General features: G+C 35.7%; 2 protein-coding genes and 2 long non-coding RNA genes across 8 annotated transcripts; 1 reads left to right on the forward strand and 3 right to left on the reverse strand.

The window, feature by feature from the left end:
• Positions 1 to 271: 271 nt before the first annotated feature.
• LOC109861909 lies at positions 272 to 2,098 on the reverse strand. 3 transcript variants are annotated; one of them, XM_020441756.1, is made up of 4 exons: positions 2,002 to 2,098; positions 914 to 1,102; positions 680 to 823; positions 272 to 500 (listed from the first exon to the last, which is right to left on the reverse strand). In XM_020441756.1, exons 1-4 carry the CDS (start codon positions 2,051 to 2,053, stop codon positions 412 to 414), a joined length of 474 nt encoding a protein of 157 aa, XP_020297345.1. In that variant the 5' UTR covers positions 2,054 to 2,098; the 3' UTR covers positions 272 to 411. The 3 variants fall into 3 exon arrangements, with proteins under 3 accessions (XP_020297345.1, XP_020297344.1, XP_020297343.1); XM_020441755.1 differs by having other exon boundaries at positions 272 to 820; XM_020441754.1 differs by having other exon boundaries at positions 272 to 823.
• Positions 2,099 to 5,334: 3,236 nt separating this feature from the next.
• Positions 5,335 to 15,615, forward strand: LOC109861905 (nuclear pore complex protein DDB_G0274915-like). Of its 2 annotated transcripts, none has more exons than XM_020441751.1 (5): positions 5,335 to 5,573; positions 12,388 to 13,137; positions 13,640 to 13,757; positions 14,574 to 14,727; positions 14,885 to 15,615. In XM_020441751.1, the coding sequence occupies exons 1-5, from the start codon at positions 5,480 to 5,482 to the stop codon at positions 15,071 to 15,073; spliced, it is 1,305 nt and encodes a 434-aa protein (XP_020297340.1). In that variant the 5' UTR covers positions 5,335 to 5,479; the 3' UTR covers positions 15,074 to 15,615. The 2 variants fall into 2 exon arrangements, with proteins under 2 accessions (XP_020297340.1, XP_020297339.1); XM_020441750.1 differs by lacking the exon at positions 5,335 to 5,573 and adding an exon at positions 9,795 to 10,047.
• On the reverse strand, positions 5,768 to 7,168 carry LOC109861906. Of its 2 annotated transcripts, none has more exons than XR_002251051.1 (3): positions 7,052 to 7,168; positions 6,288 to 6,482; positions 5,768 to 6,178 (listed from the first exon to the last, which is right to left on the reverse strand). It is a non-coding gene; the product is annotated as an uncharacterized LOC109861906 (long non-coding RNA). The 2 variants fall into 2 exon arrangements; XR_002251052.1 differs by having other exon boundaries at positions 6,260 to 6,482.
• On the reverse strand, positions 15,386 to 16,694 carry LOC109861907. The gene is made up of 2 exons (XR_002251053.1): positions 16,556 to 16,694; positions 15,386 to 16,426 (listed from the first exon to the last, which is right to left on the reverse strand). It is a non-coding gene; the product is annotated as an uncharacterized LOC109861907 (long non-coding RNA).
• Positions 16,695 to 16,979: the final 285 nt, after the last annotated feature.

The following is a 16,979-nucleotide window of genomic DNA, read 5'->3' on the forward strand; positions in this document are numbered from 1 at the left end:
ACGACGCTCAAATCAATGACCTTCTGAAATCCCAAAGTTTTGATGACGTCAAAACAATGAGAACGGATTAAGCCATATGTGTGATATTAGATATTTTAGTACAGAAAGAAACTGACTTAAACGATATCCAAGTCTGAAAAGTTTTTCAAATATTTAAATATGCAACGCAGATTTAATTGAGAGAAAAGTCTGACGTTCTTTTGTGTCGGAGACAATATAGGATTTACAATAATTATGCGTAAAAGTATAAAAGTTTTTTTATTGTGTTTACACTCACAAAATTATATAGAAATAGAACAAGTATTGTGTAAAAAAATTCAGATTACAAACTTTATAATTGCGAGACAAACAGCCTCATCGTTCTTTTGAGCCGATTTGTTTATTAACGTTCGATTGTGCGTTATTGCGTGGTTAGTTGCTTCCTGGTTGATCCGTAGCTTGCGGCTTCCGTTGTACATGGAATGACGCTGACTCTTCGTTTGTTTTGTACTGTTTCACGTCTATGAACGAAAACCAAAAAGGTTCAGAAGCCCACTAGAACGCGCATTTTCTGACGTTTCCTCTTTTAATAACGTGTCAACATTATCTTTATCATTATCTTTGATCGACACACTCTCAGTGTTATCGGAGCTATCTTTCTCCACGATTATCTCTAGAAGTTTCTCAGATTCCTTCTCACCTTCAGCAAAAGGGACATGTTCCACATGTTTGGGCCAGCGTTTGCCCACGTTAGTCAGCACTTTAATGTTCTTAAAAAATTGATCTACTGCATCTTTGTTTACTTTTATTTCTAAAAAGGTTTCTATTCTCAAAGGTACTACTTCTGAAATCAATAAAACATATTCCTATTTATCATGTATTATTTAAAAAAAAGATGTGTATTTCAATATTATTATTTACACAAAAAACTCACTTTGGTCGGGTGTCCATGTAGAATTCAGAGCACTGTACAGTTCATCCAATTTAATTAGGGTATCCATTACCAAATCCATAAAAGGATTAGGTAAGCTATTAGTTATCACGATTGGAGCAGAGGAACGACGAGATCGTTTAACATTGTTTTGCATCTTTTCGGTTTCAATGTTAGGAAACGGTGCTCCACCTAAATGAAACAATGCTTTGCTCAAGTCATCAGAATTTCAATGTTGAAGAAAACTTACATGCACGTTATAATATGTTTGCATTTTTCGAGGATACGAATATATGAAGAGAATAAGTTCAGTGGAGAGTTAAAGAGCAATTATTTAATACAACTGAGAAAAGAGCTCCGATTATGTTGCATCGGTTTTGTCGTTTCACGATGAAGATGCAGAAGTACAAATTCGCGATATAAATTATTAACAAGTGAGTTTTAGATAATTTTTTTTTTTTACAAAAGAAGATTTTTCCTCTCATATTCACCGGAACTTTATATAATTCTTGGAGTTATGTGCCGATTCTTATCTGATATATATATATATATATATACACACACACACACAGATATAAAAATATACATGTACGTATAGCAGATATTATTCATACTTTTAATACGACGAAGAAACCGGGCAAATGATTAAAGGTATTCCCGCTTGTGATGTTCTTTGACAGGAATATTAGCCGTGAAGATATTATAGCGATATTCCGATTTATCAATATGGTCGTATAAATCAAGAAAACTAATATTCTCTCGTGTGCAATTGATTATTAATTATCTGTCAGCGGATCTGTTCATCTGCGGTTCATCAAAATATACGTACTGCACGTTTATAGTGTTAGTTGCGTGATTCATAATACTCATTCATTGAACAAATACGTTATTCGATATAATAATACTTTTGCTATTCTACTCTCTCTCTCTCTCTCTTTCTTTTGTACAACATTGTGTGCTGACATATTAAATAGTTTTTTTCAGTTTACCCCACTTCAGTGTATCAACACGATGAATAATGTGAATGCGATTTTAGAATAATTTGTCATAAAAAACATTGTACATAAAATGAGAGAAGTAAAATATCTTACATGTCGCTCCGATGGCAAGCACTGTCAGACCTAACAGAAGAATCCACTTCATGGTTGCACTTGAGGTTCCTCGAGAAAGGTGTGAACTTGAACAAATTGCGGCTCTTACTGACTCACTCCACGAAATCTATTTGACTTATATACATTATAAGGGAGAAGCCCTTGCACGTTACTTACGATAAATACGGGCGATGATGATAATGCTCGATTTATGTTTAACTTTGGGCGCGTTCACTTTGGACGCTTACGTGCTTTGAGCGTCAGTCTATCTTTGTACTATATTTAAACAACAATAAAGACAGACTGACGCTTAAAGCGCGTAAGCGTCCAAAGTGAACGCACCCTTTATCTACGCGTACGATAAAAGTTTTGACACAAAACGAGCTTTTTTTATGTTGTATAAACTGATTCACACACAGAACTCTATTTTCAGTTAATGCAGCTTATAAAAAAGTATTCGTTAGTTATTTCGTCTTCAAGTATTATCATTTCAACTTCAATTATTATCTGCTAATGATTCAGGAAGCATTAAGAGAAATCATGTCTGAAGGATATATTGTTTGAAGCGTATTTAAAAGACAAAGACTTTTGACAAAGGCAAAAGGAATGTTCAATCGATATTTTAATCGCCTCGCGAGAGAACAAGCATACCTCGAAAAATCATATGTACCAAGAAACATAGGATAAAAAAAAATCTTGCGAAACGTTCGCGCTCAAAACTCGCGCTTCTTGTGAATAATGCGAACGCGATGTGCGTATGTTTATCTATGTTCTGATCATATGTTACTTATGTTCATAAAAGAGGGTTTGTGTTAAAAGAGAAATTTAATTCGAATCATATTCATGCTGTGCGTCCACCGTGGTGATCGTGATTTTGCTTTGTTGGTGGACCGCGGCGTTTAACTTTCGAGAACAATAGGGACAGCAAGGAAGACAGACGAAAGAAGAAGACTGTCAGATTATTGCGCAAAAGATAATCAAGTTTCACATGGGTATTTCCCGGACAGCCGCGTCAGATGATCATTTGAGACAGAACAAAAAAATCTATCCGGCAAGGTTGGCTCGCCTTTAAACGGCAAAACAATTTTTGGATGTCTCGGAATGTGATAGATCGCATTGAAAAAGGTGCGTCCGGCTAGAGGAGATAAAGTTATCGCAAGTGATTTAGCATTTGTTTACAATTGACGTTAATGAAAATTCTTTTTGCGCTTTCACCGCACTGTTTTTTTTTTAATTTTATCTGAATGGAGTTTTTTTTATCTAAATAGAAATTTTTCTAAAAACATACGAGTTTTCTTGAAAGTCGCATTAAAACCGATAAGTGAACGATAAACATGATGATCAAGAGTGATGCTCGCGCCTATGACACTTACGCCGGCCATAATTTGTTCGTATGACACGACACAGAAGTTTGTTTCCATGTAACAGAGAGACAAAGGTACTAATTTTCATAGCCGCACTACCCGATAATCAATCGTTTGTAGAATTATACCATACGATTGATCGGAAAATACGTTCTCGACCGTGCGCTTTAAGGGGCTCCGAGTAAAGTAAATAATTGCGATTATCCCGGATCGATTAACAATCTAAACAGGATGTGAAAACCGGTCGGGAACCGTCTCTCGCGTATGAGCCATTATTATTTGTAAAAATTATGCGCAAGTGTTGTCACTTTAATAATGATACTGCGTGAAATATCGATCGTTGAAAATAATCGATAATGCCTCACCGATATCACGAACTTACATCGCACGGTTTAACATTGAAGTTTTGCTGTGTAGAGAGAGATAAATTGTCAGATTAAAACGTCACGCGTAAACGCATCTTTCAACTTTTTTTCTTTAATTAAATATTGGAGATATGATATAACTCATTATCTAGATTTTTATATCATTTTTCAATTTTGATTTTTTTTTGTCGCTTTGCACAATCTAAGAGCTTTGAAAACTCTCTTCCGCGATCTCGTTCTGTCCGAATGTGATTATTTTCCACTAACGTCTATTAGTATCGCAGGATTATATTATCACTTTGCACTGTAAGTTACAGGCTGTAAATGGCATCATGTGGTATTTCCGAATAAAAATAATGTAACAACAATTAGGATAGCAGGTTGTACAAGCGACTTTGGCGGAGCGAGAGATCATTGCCAAGGTCTTTTCTATTCCATTAAAGCGTGCGGAATAAACAAGGCAGATTGAATTGTTCGAACGCAACAACGTTGTTACGGAAGAGACTTTAAAACGTGCCGCCCAATCAATTGTGCTTGTTATACATACACAGTAAAAAATCGTGCGTCAAAATGTAGAACGTTTCTTGTGTTACGACGTTTTCATTATTACTTGAATGTAAAATTAACGTAATACTGATATGTTATTATTTTTTTAACCTTTTCACGCGTGTTAAATGTATGTTAACTTCACAAATTAACATTTTTTGCATGTCATTTAAAAATGGAATATTGTTTAAGTGCTTCTAACACAATGATTTCAATTAATCTAGATGTCTCAAAGTCAATTTAACATACTAAAAAAAGTTAAAAACAAGTTTTGGTCACATTGTACAAACTAAAACGTTTTATTAATATTTCCTACGAGTTACTGTAACTACTGTTTTGTGTAGTTTTTAATTATTTTATATGTTATTTTTACATCACGCTTATATACAGTCAAAATAAGAAATATAAATGTAAAGTTATTGTGTCAATTATTTGACTTCACTAGTTTGTCAATAAGTGACTCACAACGAATGAGTTATTTTAACTTAAAATTTAGAGTGGACCTTCTGGGACATGCAAAAAATGTTAGAATTAATATTTTCTTTTTTTACTGTGTAACAATTTACAATCTGTCACTTATAGTCAAGAAGTTATACTTTACTTACAAAATAATCTAATTAGCAACAAATATTATTTTCTTCTGCGATTTAAACATTAAAAAAAATTCTTTTATTTGTTTGTCCTAAAACTTATTTTTCGAAATATAAGGTAAACAAAATTAAAGTCTTGGTACTTGTGTAAAAAAATAATACATTTTATTGTGTTATCCAAAACTATTTAAAGTACAATTTTTGCATACTTTTGAGCAGTAATTCCCGAATTGTCGCTTTTAAGTATATTTTTTTATATTTTAAATGTTCTTCGTGTGTGAACGCTCAGATTAAGCGCGTAAATATTATCGATTGTGTGAGATCATTGATGAGTACGATGTATAGAATTTCTTTCAGTTTTCGCGAAAACGTTATCGTGAGAGTGCCGGGAAGTAACGAGACGCCGGTACAGCGAATACTATATAAAGCGAATACTATATAAATGATCGCGGCATCAACCGAGTCAGTCATTCTCTCGCGATCTGCGACATCAGATTTATACGGTGTCTTTACGCGCGCATTGTGGTGATACAAAAAACTAACAAGCATAATTAAGAGTTTTCTTTGTTCGCGTTTAATTCCTCTTTCGATTGATCGAGGATTAATTCGAAAGATGGACATTAGAATCTTCGCGCTGCTTGTTTTCGTCGGTGTTCTGGGATCGTTTGCCGAAGCTCGTGCGAGCTTCTTTGATTATCCATTTGAAAGTGAGTAATGTTAAAAAAAATCTCTCTTTTTTTCATTCGCAAATCAAATAATCTTGTAATTATGAATTAACATACAATAGTAATATACAATTATTTCATAGTTTTTAAATACACATCCAGATCAATTAATGTTATTCATTAATTATTTAATGTTATTCATATTTATATATACATAAACGTTAATAATAATCTGAATGTTACAATAACCTATGTTTATTTGTATATAAACAATTGTGTTCATATTGCGCTTACTATTTTGCATACATATTTTCTCTTGTCTATATTATGCTATGAGGATCTCTCCTCTCTCTCTGTCGGAAGCTTCGAAATAATTTTTCATTTCTTATCATTATTCTTGATTGGCACGCTCTCGTTAGTCCCGCAGTACTCGTTGCTATCTTTTTTTTTCACAGATTTCTCTACAGGTTTCTCTGCAAGTTTCTTCACAGATTCTTCTTTTTTATTATTAATTGGTGCAAGATCCTCAGGGATAGTCGTCGCAGAAATTGCAGAAGTGACATGTTTCTGCATTTTGTCATACAAGTTGTCGCTAGTAATTTCTTGATATAGTTGGTCCATCTTTTACTTCGTACGTAGTCTCAGGTCTAAAATAATAAAACATATTTCTATTTATTATGTATTGTTCAAATAGATATATATATATATATTTTATTAATATTATTCACAATTAAAATATTCACATCTGGTGCGTACTTCCAATGAAAACCTCATATCATTCTACTGTTGCTTTTTAGTTCTACTATTCTCCCTCCACTAATGCTTCTATAGCCTTGAAGATCATCAAAAAAAATAGCGGTACAAAAAATCCTTTCTGTACCTGTTTGTCTTCAGTAGTATTATTTGATGTATTATTTGATGTTGTCAGATTATTGTTCAATTCCTCGTTACCTGAATGAAACATTAGATACTTCGCTTAATCATCAGTATTCCAATGCTAAGAAAAACTTACATGTTACATTATGTTTTAATATGTTATAATATGTTTTGCATTAATTTTTCGCGGACACGAACATATAAAGATGGGTTCAGTGGAGAGTTAACGAGCAATTATTTAATACAACTGAGAAAAGAGCTCCGATTATGTCGCATCGGTTTTGTCGTTTCACAATGAAGATGCAGAAGTACAAATTCGCGATATAAATTATTAAAAAGAATGAGTCTTAGATATTTCTTTTTTAAACAAAAGAAGATTTTTCCTGTTATATTTAACAGAACTTTATATAATAGTACTTTTGCTATTTTTTTCACACTTTTTCTCTCCTTCTCTCTCTCTCTTTCTCTTTCTTTTGTGTTCAACATTGTGCTGACATATTAAATAACAACTTTGCAAATAAATAAGTACAGACCTTACTTTACTGTATCGAGACAATAAATAATGTGAATATGATTTTACAATAATTTGTCTGAAAAGAAACGCGGTCGATAATAAAATATACGGGAAAAGTATCAGTACTTACATGTCGCTTCGATGGCAAGCACTGTCAGAATAACTACCAGAAGAAGCCGTTTCATGGTTGCACTTGAAGTTCCTCGAGATTCACGACTGAAGTGTGTGGACTTGAGCAAACTGCAGCTTTTACCGATTTACTCCACGTCTATTCGACTTATATACATCATAAGGGCGAAGCCATTGCATGTTTCACGTAGACAAGCGATGAAGATGCTCGCCTTATGTCTAACTATATCTAATATGTAGATAAAGTTAGACATAAAACAATCATTTTGTCACTTGTTATCTAGGTAAAACATGCAAGGGATTTTTTCTTATAATATTTATAAGTTGCGAATAGATCTCGCGGAATATATATATAAGAGCTGCAATTTGCTGGTATATAAACTGATCCAACCGGAACTCCATTTTTCATTAATGCAGCTTATAAATATCAGATAATGCATTTCAACTGCAAGTATATTATCTACCAATGATTCAGAAAGTGAAATCACATCGGAAAAATATTACTCGAAAAACATTTAAATGACTTCTGACAAAGACAAAAGGAATGTTCAACCATTGTTTTTTAACCGCTCCGCGAGAAAATAAGCATATCTCGAAAAATAATATGTACCAGGAAGCGTAGTAAATCTGTTACGAAACGTTCGCGCGCACAACAAAACTCACGCTTCTTGCGAATAATGCGAACGCAATGTGCGTATGTTTACCGTATGTTTTGATTATTAGTTACTTTTGTTCATAAGAGAGTTTGTGCTTAAAATTTTGAGAAATTAAATTGGAATTACACTCAAACTTGTGCATCCGCACTCGGTCGTGGTGATCGCGATTTTGCTTTGTTGGTGGCATTTCTTTTTCGAGAACAATAGAGACAGCAAGGAAGACAGACGAGAGAAGAAGACTGTCAGATTATTGCGCAAAAGATAATCAAGTTTCAAATGGGTATTTCCCGGACAACAGTGTCAGATGATTATTTGTGACAGGAACAAAATTTATCCGGTAAGGTGGGAAATCTCGGAACGGCAAAAATATTTTTGAGCGCCACGGAATTTGTGCGCATTGAAAATGGCGTGTCTGGTCAGGCGCGCAGATAAAGCCATCGTGAGTGATCGAGTACTTTTTAGAATTGACGTTAGTGGAAATTTTCTCTACGCTTTCATTACATTGATTTTTTATGTTTTTCTTTTTTAAATGGAAGTTTTCTTATCTGAATTAAATGTGTTCTGAGAAAATACGCGTTTTCCTAAAAGTCACGTCGTATCAAAGTAGATAAGTGAGCGATAAACATGATTTACAAAAGCGATTCACTTAGCGCGTATATGACATTTTACTTGGCCCGGTCGTATTTTGTTCGAATAACACGGCATTGAAGTTCGTTTTCATGTAACAGACAAAGGTACTAATTTTCAAAGTACACATTATCCGATAATCAATTGTTTGTAGAATTATACTATACGATATCGATTGATCGGAAAATACGTCCTCGAACGTGCGCTTTAAGGGGCTCCGAGTAAAGTAAATAATTGCGATCATCCCGGATCGATTAACAATCTAAACAGGATGTGAAAACCGGTCGGGAATCGTCCGTGTGAGCCATTTATAAACAATTTATAAACAATTTATAAACAATTTATACACGATTACGCGCAAGTTGTCACATTAATAATGATATTGTGTGAAATGTCGATCGTTAAAACTAAACGATAATGTTCACCGATATATCACGAACGTATATTGCACGGCTCAACATTGAAGTTTTGCTGTGTAAAGAGAGATAAATTGTCAGATTAAAACGTTACGCGTAAACGCATCTTTCGACATTTTTTCTCAATTGAATATTGGAGATATGGTATAACTTCTAGATTTTTACATCGTTTTTCACGATAATTTTGATTTCTCTTTGTCGCTTTGCACAAGCTATGAGCTTTGAAAATTCTCTTCCGTGATCTCGTTCTGTTCGTTCGCATGTGTCTCGCGCGTCGACTACGAGAAAATCACTTCCGCGATTATTTTCCACTAACGTCTGTTATTATCGCAGGGTTATCGCTTTGCAATATAAGTTACAGCATTGAAATCATGTAGTATTCCCAAATAAAAATAATGTAACAAAAATTCGGACTGCACGTTGTACATAATCGCAAGCGACTTCGGCGGAGCGAGAGATCATTGTCAAGGTCTCTGAGCTATTCTATTCCATTAAGGCGTGCGGAATAAACAAGACAGATTGAATTGTTCGAACGCAACAACGTTGTTATGGAAGAAACGTACAAACGTCCGACCAATTGTGCTCGTTACATATAGTAATTTAGAATCTCTCACAGATTAAACAAGACGTACCTTAATTACAAAAACAATAATTTGTAAAAAATATTATTTTCTTCCGCGCGATTATATGTAAACATTTTCAAAAATTATTTCACTTGTTTGTTTTAAAAACTTTTTCAAAATATAAATTTTAAAAAACTGACATTTTATTGCTTGGAAAAAAAAAATAGTAGTTCTGTTGTATTATCCAAAAGTATTTAAAGAACAATTTTTGCATACTTGCGAGCAATAATTTCTGAACTTTTAAATGTGAATTGTCTGCGCGTGTGAACGCTCAGATTAAGCACGCAAATGTTATCGATTGTGTGAGATCAGTGTGTATGACGTAGAATTTCTTTCAGTTTTCACGAACACGTTATCGTGAGAGTGTCAGGAGGTAACGAGACGCCGGTACAAGCGAATACTATATAAAGATGATCGCGGCATCAACCGAGCCAGTCATTCTCTCGCGATCTGCGACATCAGATTTATTCGGTTTCTTTACGTGCGCGCTGTGGTGATACAAAAAATTAATAACCACATTAATATTTTTTTTTGTTCGCTTTTTATTCTTTTTTCGAATTGATCGACGATTAATCCGAAAGATGGATATTAGGATCTTCGCGCTGTTTGTTTTTGTCAGTGTTCTAGGATCGTTTGCCGAAGCCCGAGCGAGCTTCTTTGGTTATCCATTCGAAAGTGAGTAACGTTCGAGGAAATATTTCTCTCCTCTCTTCTCATTTGCAAATCAAATAATCTTGGATTTATGATTATTATGACAATGTAGAAATTATTTCACAGTTTTTAATTATGTCGAGATTAATTAACGTTATTGTACGTAAGCGTTGAATAACATTATCAGTGTTACAATAACCTATTTTTTCATATAAATAATTTTTTTTATTACAAAGTGTATAATTCCAAAACCGTTCAAAACTCTCGCTTTGTGTAACTAACACGCGTGCGTACAAGAAACGACGCGTACGCGTCAGCAATTGTATGATTAGTATTCGTCGTGATTGAAAACAATTATAAATTCGATGCATGATAACGCTTTTGTTTTGTCTCTCTCATTTTCAGCGATTTCCAATAGATAATTTTTTTTTTCTTTATAATGCTTGCAATCAGATGCATGGCGTAACTCATGCAAATGAGTCCGAGCTAATTCCGTAGCGTTGATTATCAAGCGAGGAAGATTGTTTGAGAGAAATTATATGTTGCACATATATCAACATCAACAGTTGAATTCATTACAAAAAAAAAAAAATAGTTACGTAACAACAACGTCGCGCATTTAACTAGAAATAGCTGACGGTGCGCGGAAATTTCAGGATAATTGCGAGATTAGCAAACTCAACAAAATTCGATAACGCAACGATGTATAAACGATGTTCATGATTTTTAATGCCGAAGACGAGAGGTCTGCCGTCAGTGACTGCTGACGTTGCGTTTCACGTGGGCATTGAGGAATCGTGCGATCGTCTAGGAAAAAACTCAACAACACAAAATATACATTTATCGTGCTCCCGGTACTAATTGTTAGTTAAAAAACTATTACCTCAATAATTTATTGAAAAAAAACCATTATCACAATAATTTCATCGAAAATTCTTAATGTAAACATTGCATTGATGATTTATTATGACATTTTATTAGCGTCGGATACTTATCTTGTATTATTTGAGTAAAAAAAAGAATATTAATATGGAATGTTAATATTAAAAAAATACACACGGAATATAAATTAAATATTAAATATAAAATTAGAAAATTACTGTTTATAGAAAGAAAGAGCACACACAGAATATAAATGATAAAATTTTATTGTTCGCATAACACGTACACATAAAAAACCAACCAGATGAAATTACCTGCAGTCCAGATGTCTCATTGAAAATAGAGTGCCTAGAAACATAAAATTGTCGTTGCTTAGTGTTTGTGATTTTTGCGAGCTATTAAGTCATCTCAATTAAAAACGATATTAATCGGCAACGCCAGAGATTTATGTCCGGGTGTGCAACCATGCAACTTCCTGTGACGCTCGTTTATTTATAAATTCAAGTATGCACATATGTGCGTACGTGTACATTTGTAGATAGCGTCCGTACAGCTCCACTGGCCGAATGAAGATAATTTCATGCTCGCGCGGACCGTGGCCTCATTTTTTAATTTTTCACCTTGACCTATGGCAAGATACTTTCTTCTCATTTCCTTTCTGTACGATATCCACAATACGCTATTTTGTACTTCTTTTAACAAGAAGGTAGCAAATAAAAGAAATAGTTAAGAGAGTTGAATATAAACAAAATATCGTTAAATAATCAGAAAACTATTCTTAAAAGCCAGTGCACCTTTTGTGTGTGACTTGCGATTCCAACACTTGTTATTCAAAGAGAACGTGAGTTATCTGATTAAACGTGACAATAGAGTTCGAATACTGCACGATGAATGTCACGTATTATAAAAATATAAACTATACTAATACCTGCACGATTAATGTACACATAAAAATGTGTACATAAAAATATGTACACATTTAACAAATTTGTTTGCTTTTATTTTTACCGATATTAAAATTATAGCTCTTTGTGTACGAGAATATAGTTTCCAAGTAGAATTCCCTGAACGTGTTAAAATGTTACGAAATTATAAACCCTATTACGTAAAACTCCTATTAGGTTTATTAAACATTATTACGTTGTGTTATGTTTTACATTGTGATTAACGTGTCAAAATGTGTTAGACTTTATTATGTGTATTGTTTAACACTTTTATATAATGCACATCTGAACACAAACTCGTAGTTTCATCAAGCATAATAATGTACGTATATTGTGATTGTGTGTAATTGTGATTGATAATATTTCTGACACACTTTTGAGCGGTGATTGGAAATATCAAGAAATGTTGCCGCAAGGCAACACGCTGCGACTAACAACGCCATTTACACCAGTAGCTGAGAATCATCAACCATTCAAGTTATCTCAATAAGCAACGTTGATAAAGAGTCGCTATTCTGTTTCTCGTTTCTCACCAAAGATGGAGGAGCAACGGCCCGTCTTGTCGCGTCGCCCAGATTGAAGCGAGCAGTCGACTCGAATGGTGAGACTACCACCAAACCTACCACTACCAGTCAAGCAACGACTCCTAAGTCAACAGATCCCACAACCACATCACCACCCACGACGACACCACCTTCAACGTCGCCCACAACTACCCCAACCACCGAAACAACTACTACTGCACCTACCACTACCACCACCACCGCCACCACCACCACAGAGGCGACGTCTCCAACTACCACTCCAACAACAACTTCCGCTACCACTCCAACAACTCCTGCCACCACAACTCCCGAACCCAGCACTACAACTCCAACAGACAGCACAAAACCAACGTCCAAGCCAAAGAAACCTGTCGACGTTCTGTCACGTTCGAATATCGATGATGAGCCCGAAGAGTCCACTAAAAAACCTGGACCATCGTCAAAAAATGACATCCCTAGACCATTTAGCTCAGGTGGAACGTTTGGCCCAGGTTTCAATCCTTACTACGGTTATCCCGGATTCAACTCTATACCAGGTTCTAACCCAAACTATGCGTGGACCGGAACGAGCAACGGGCAAGGATTTGCGTCCGCGGGCGCGTCGGCTGGAAGTTTTGCAGGAGGATATCCGGGGTATTCCACAGGAGGATTCCCCGGGGCGGTATCGCCGTTGATCGGTAGTCGAGGAGGATTTCAGGATAACACACCGAACCAGAACATGGGATACGGTTACAACGGAATAGGTACGAGCATGAAACCCAAAAAGTCCAAGGACGAAGACGCACTCAGGATTTTGGAGGATAATGAATGAATCCTCGGGGTTGCATGCTGTGGTTTCTCTGTGTTCGTGAACAAAAAAAAAACAAAAGAACAAATTGGATATCAAAGGCGAAGGAGACATTGAACATTATGTGTCTCGTTCGGACAAAGTCGAGCTGATGATGTCCAGATGCATGCTGTCTTGTCAGACAAATGTTCCATCCAAAAACGTTACAGTTTTTAATACATGTTTATTTATATTTATTTATTTACACATACGTTTATTTATTTGTGCGTAGGTTTGCATATTTGTTTATTTATTTATTTAGGTACACATATACTTAGAAAGATACACTGCGTAATATACACATAGATTTGTACACAATCAAGTGTAATCGCATGTAAATGTTGCATGACTTTTGTGCAATATCGTCGATATTATTAAATTTTTGTTTTAATCTCATTCAATGTCTCGAATTTTCGCAGATCCGTGGAATAACGCGGGGGCCGGACAATTCTTTTTTCCAGAACCTCAATTTCCTTACAACAATCCCTTCGACATGTTCAGACAGATACAGGCGCAAATAGAAGCTCAGCATCAGGCGTAAGTCCTTTGAAATATCTTTGCACGACAATGTGGTTAATTATTTATCTTTCACGTCTTTGAAGCAAAAACTCGATTTAAACGCAACTTGCAACGCGTCTTCGCAAAGTCATTTAAACTTAAATAATCGTATTTTAATATTCATCGGGGAACTCTGTAGCAAACCTGTTACGCGATTGTCTTTCATATTCATAAACACTAATTTGAAATCTAAAATCATTTCCATACCGTCCAATGTATCACCACTGTACATCGCTTAGGCACATCAAAACGGAACTAATTTTACATTCAAAAATAATATATTTTGTTTGTGCAAATTTTGATTTTTCTTAACGTAATGAGAATAACACACCATTTACGATTAATCATCATGAAATCTTGTGCTGTTGCTTTCGGTGACGGTTCTTCCTGTGAATAATTACGCTTCAAGAATCGCAAAATCTATGGTTTCAAACCGAGGAGGAATATTTGCATCAAATGTTCCTAATTACGCTTATACTTACGCTTCGGCGAATATGAACAATATGGGACTTCCTTCGAGAATTGGCGGCGACTCATTCAACGCGGGTGTTGCTAATAGGTAATCGACCTCACGATCTTGTGGTTTTTTTCACACACACGTAATATATTATTGTTCATACACCAAATCTGATTCTTGGGCCCGCATTAATTATAAGAACAAGAAATGTGCACGAGATAACGTACGAGTAATCTTTTTTTTTTTGTGAAAGATATCAATTGGACCGCTTTTGATCATTGCTTGTGGCAACGAGTTTTGTGAATTATAGTGCAAATAAACGGAAATTTGTTATTCAGCAACATGGAACTCCAAAATCGTTTGGCCAACGAAGCTAGTTACGGCGGCGGAAGTTACGGCGGCGGAAGTTACGGCGGCGGCGTGCCACAGGTTGCAAGTGCCAGCATCGGTTTAGGTCCAGGCGGTGGCTACCAGATGGGTCAGATCAGTCCTGTGAGTTTATAATTTTGACGAAATGCAAAGTTTTTGCTTAAAATATTTCGCGACATAAAAATTAATAAAACTATTTTAAATATTTATTATCTCTCACAGTCGATAAAATTATTTTTTGTTGATATACAACTTATATCAGTAATAATTTTTTTTATAGGCCGCGCCGGGATTGCAGTCCAGATTTGCGGAGGAACTTCCCGCTCCGTCTGGCAACAGCTACGGAGTATTCTCCAGTTCCAGTTCCTCCAGCATGACCGGTCCAGATGGCAAGCAGGTCAACCGTAAATCGTCCATCACCGGTGTTAACGATAATGGGAAGGTTTCCTTCCGCGAGGTGCACGATTAATAAATCCTTGATCGCGCACGTTTACCTTTCTCCAAACCATTAATTTACTTCTGTTTACCGTGTGCTATATAACACGATGTTTTATCGCGATGAAATTTAACGATTCGAACTTGCCGACATCAGAGTCCGCATAATTGTGAAACAATGAGATTAAAGATTACTACGCGAATGAATACTCAAGTATTTCTTCTCTATTAGAGTTAACGGATTTCTTTCCTATAAAATATTATTGATGCTCAATAATATTTTATTGTGATTGTTTGATTTCTACACAATATTTTATTATTGTTAATATTATTTGACACTTTTTTAATTTTCTGCTCGTCGAGAAAAAATTTCTTACTTTTATCTATCTGTAATGAGAAGCGTCTTGCGTTGACATCATTGCGTTTTACTTGAGCGGTCAAATGCAATTTTTTTAACAACATGTTGTGCATTTAATTTTTACACGTGTTTATTTGCTTGTTACTTTAAAGTATAATATATAAAAAAATTTTATTGTATTTGTGTGCGCATTAAGTAAAGTTACACACGTGCTTTTATATATGATTTTATTTATTTTGTTGTATAACGACTCTGTGACACGATATACATATCGAAACACGTTTATTTTGTATGGCAGCGTTTAATACGTGACGAGACAAAGATTTTGCGCAATTAAATGGATTCGATGTTCCACGACAATTTTGCCGAGTCAATTGTCACTGAATTTGGTCTTGCTGAGCGGAGGTTCAATTTTGTCGTCCACCACGGGTCTCTCTCGCGTCCAGGTCTTACGTCCTCGAAATCCCGCGTTACCGCGATCCTCGTAGTTACGGTAATTCCAATACGTCGGCGGTCGTTGAAAAGTTCGCCGATGCTGATACAAGGAATTCCCGTATCCTTGATTATTAGATTGAATCTGTTACACAATACAAAAGAAGAGTGTAAACTTTGTCTCTCTAAATTGTAGATATTAAAAATACAAGTTTTTCAATTACTTACATCGACTATTTAAAAACAACATTAACTCTCGCATACAATAGAATAAAAAAGTTTCGTCACCTGTGGGATGTTCTCTTGCGGCAGATGCAAATCCGGCGCGTGAATCGGGTGAAAAATTAGCTGCTCGTCATCTTCAGCAACACCTCGAAAACCATCGATCACCGGAACTTCGTCGTTTTTAACATTTGAGTTTGCGTTCGTGACGATGCTGAGATGCACCTCGGTCACGATATTTCCATTATCGTCCGTTTTCGAGGAAACGGACACGTTACACACGCCACATTCGGAAGAATTTTTCGCCGGCGCGCTGTCATTGCCGTTCAGCACGATTTGAATGTTATTAATTATTTTGGGATGCCTAGGTAAATCCTACAAAATGTTTCAAGAAATTCTTTTGAATATTAATAAAATTTAAAAGTATCGCGCGAAATACAAGAGATAATTTATAATATCGTTATCAAAAACTCTTCGAGTTTTCGATTTCGACCTATCACTCACGTGTGGAGGAAAAATCCTTCTTTTTTTCGGTTCGCTTGATCTCACAAACCCGCTTCCGTGACGCCAGTTTCTCGTTGGGAATCTACGTCTGTGCGGAACCGATCCCGACGAGTTATCGACGTTGTTTAAATTTCCGCTCACAATCCCGGCTAGAAATTGGATCCGGCAAACCTGACGTATTATGTGGCCCTGATCAGGGAGCATTCCGGTATGTCCTATTTAGGAATCCCTGATGCTGGCCTGATTAGGGAAAACTTAGGCATGCCCTACCAAGATATAGCCCGACTTGAATCTGATCAGGGAACGCGCAGGCACGCCCTACTAAGGAACGCCTGACTTGTCCCTTACTAAGGAATGCCTGAATTTCGCCCTATTAAGGAAAGTCCGACTTGCACCTGATCATGGAACGCGCAGGCACGCCCTA

Source organism: Pseudomyrmex gracilis, unplaced genomic scaffold, assembly GCF_002006095.1.
Source record: "Pseudomyrmex gracilis isolate BER0280 unplaced genomic scaffold, ASM200609v1 scaffold_1133, whole genome shotgun sequence".
Lineage (NCBI taxonomy): Eukaryota > Metazoa > Arthropoda > Insecta > Hymenoptera > Formicidae > Pseudomyrmex > Pseudomyrmex gracilis.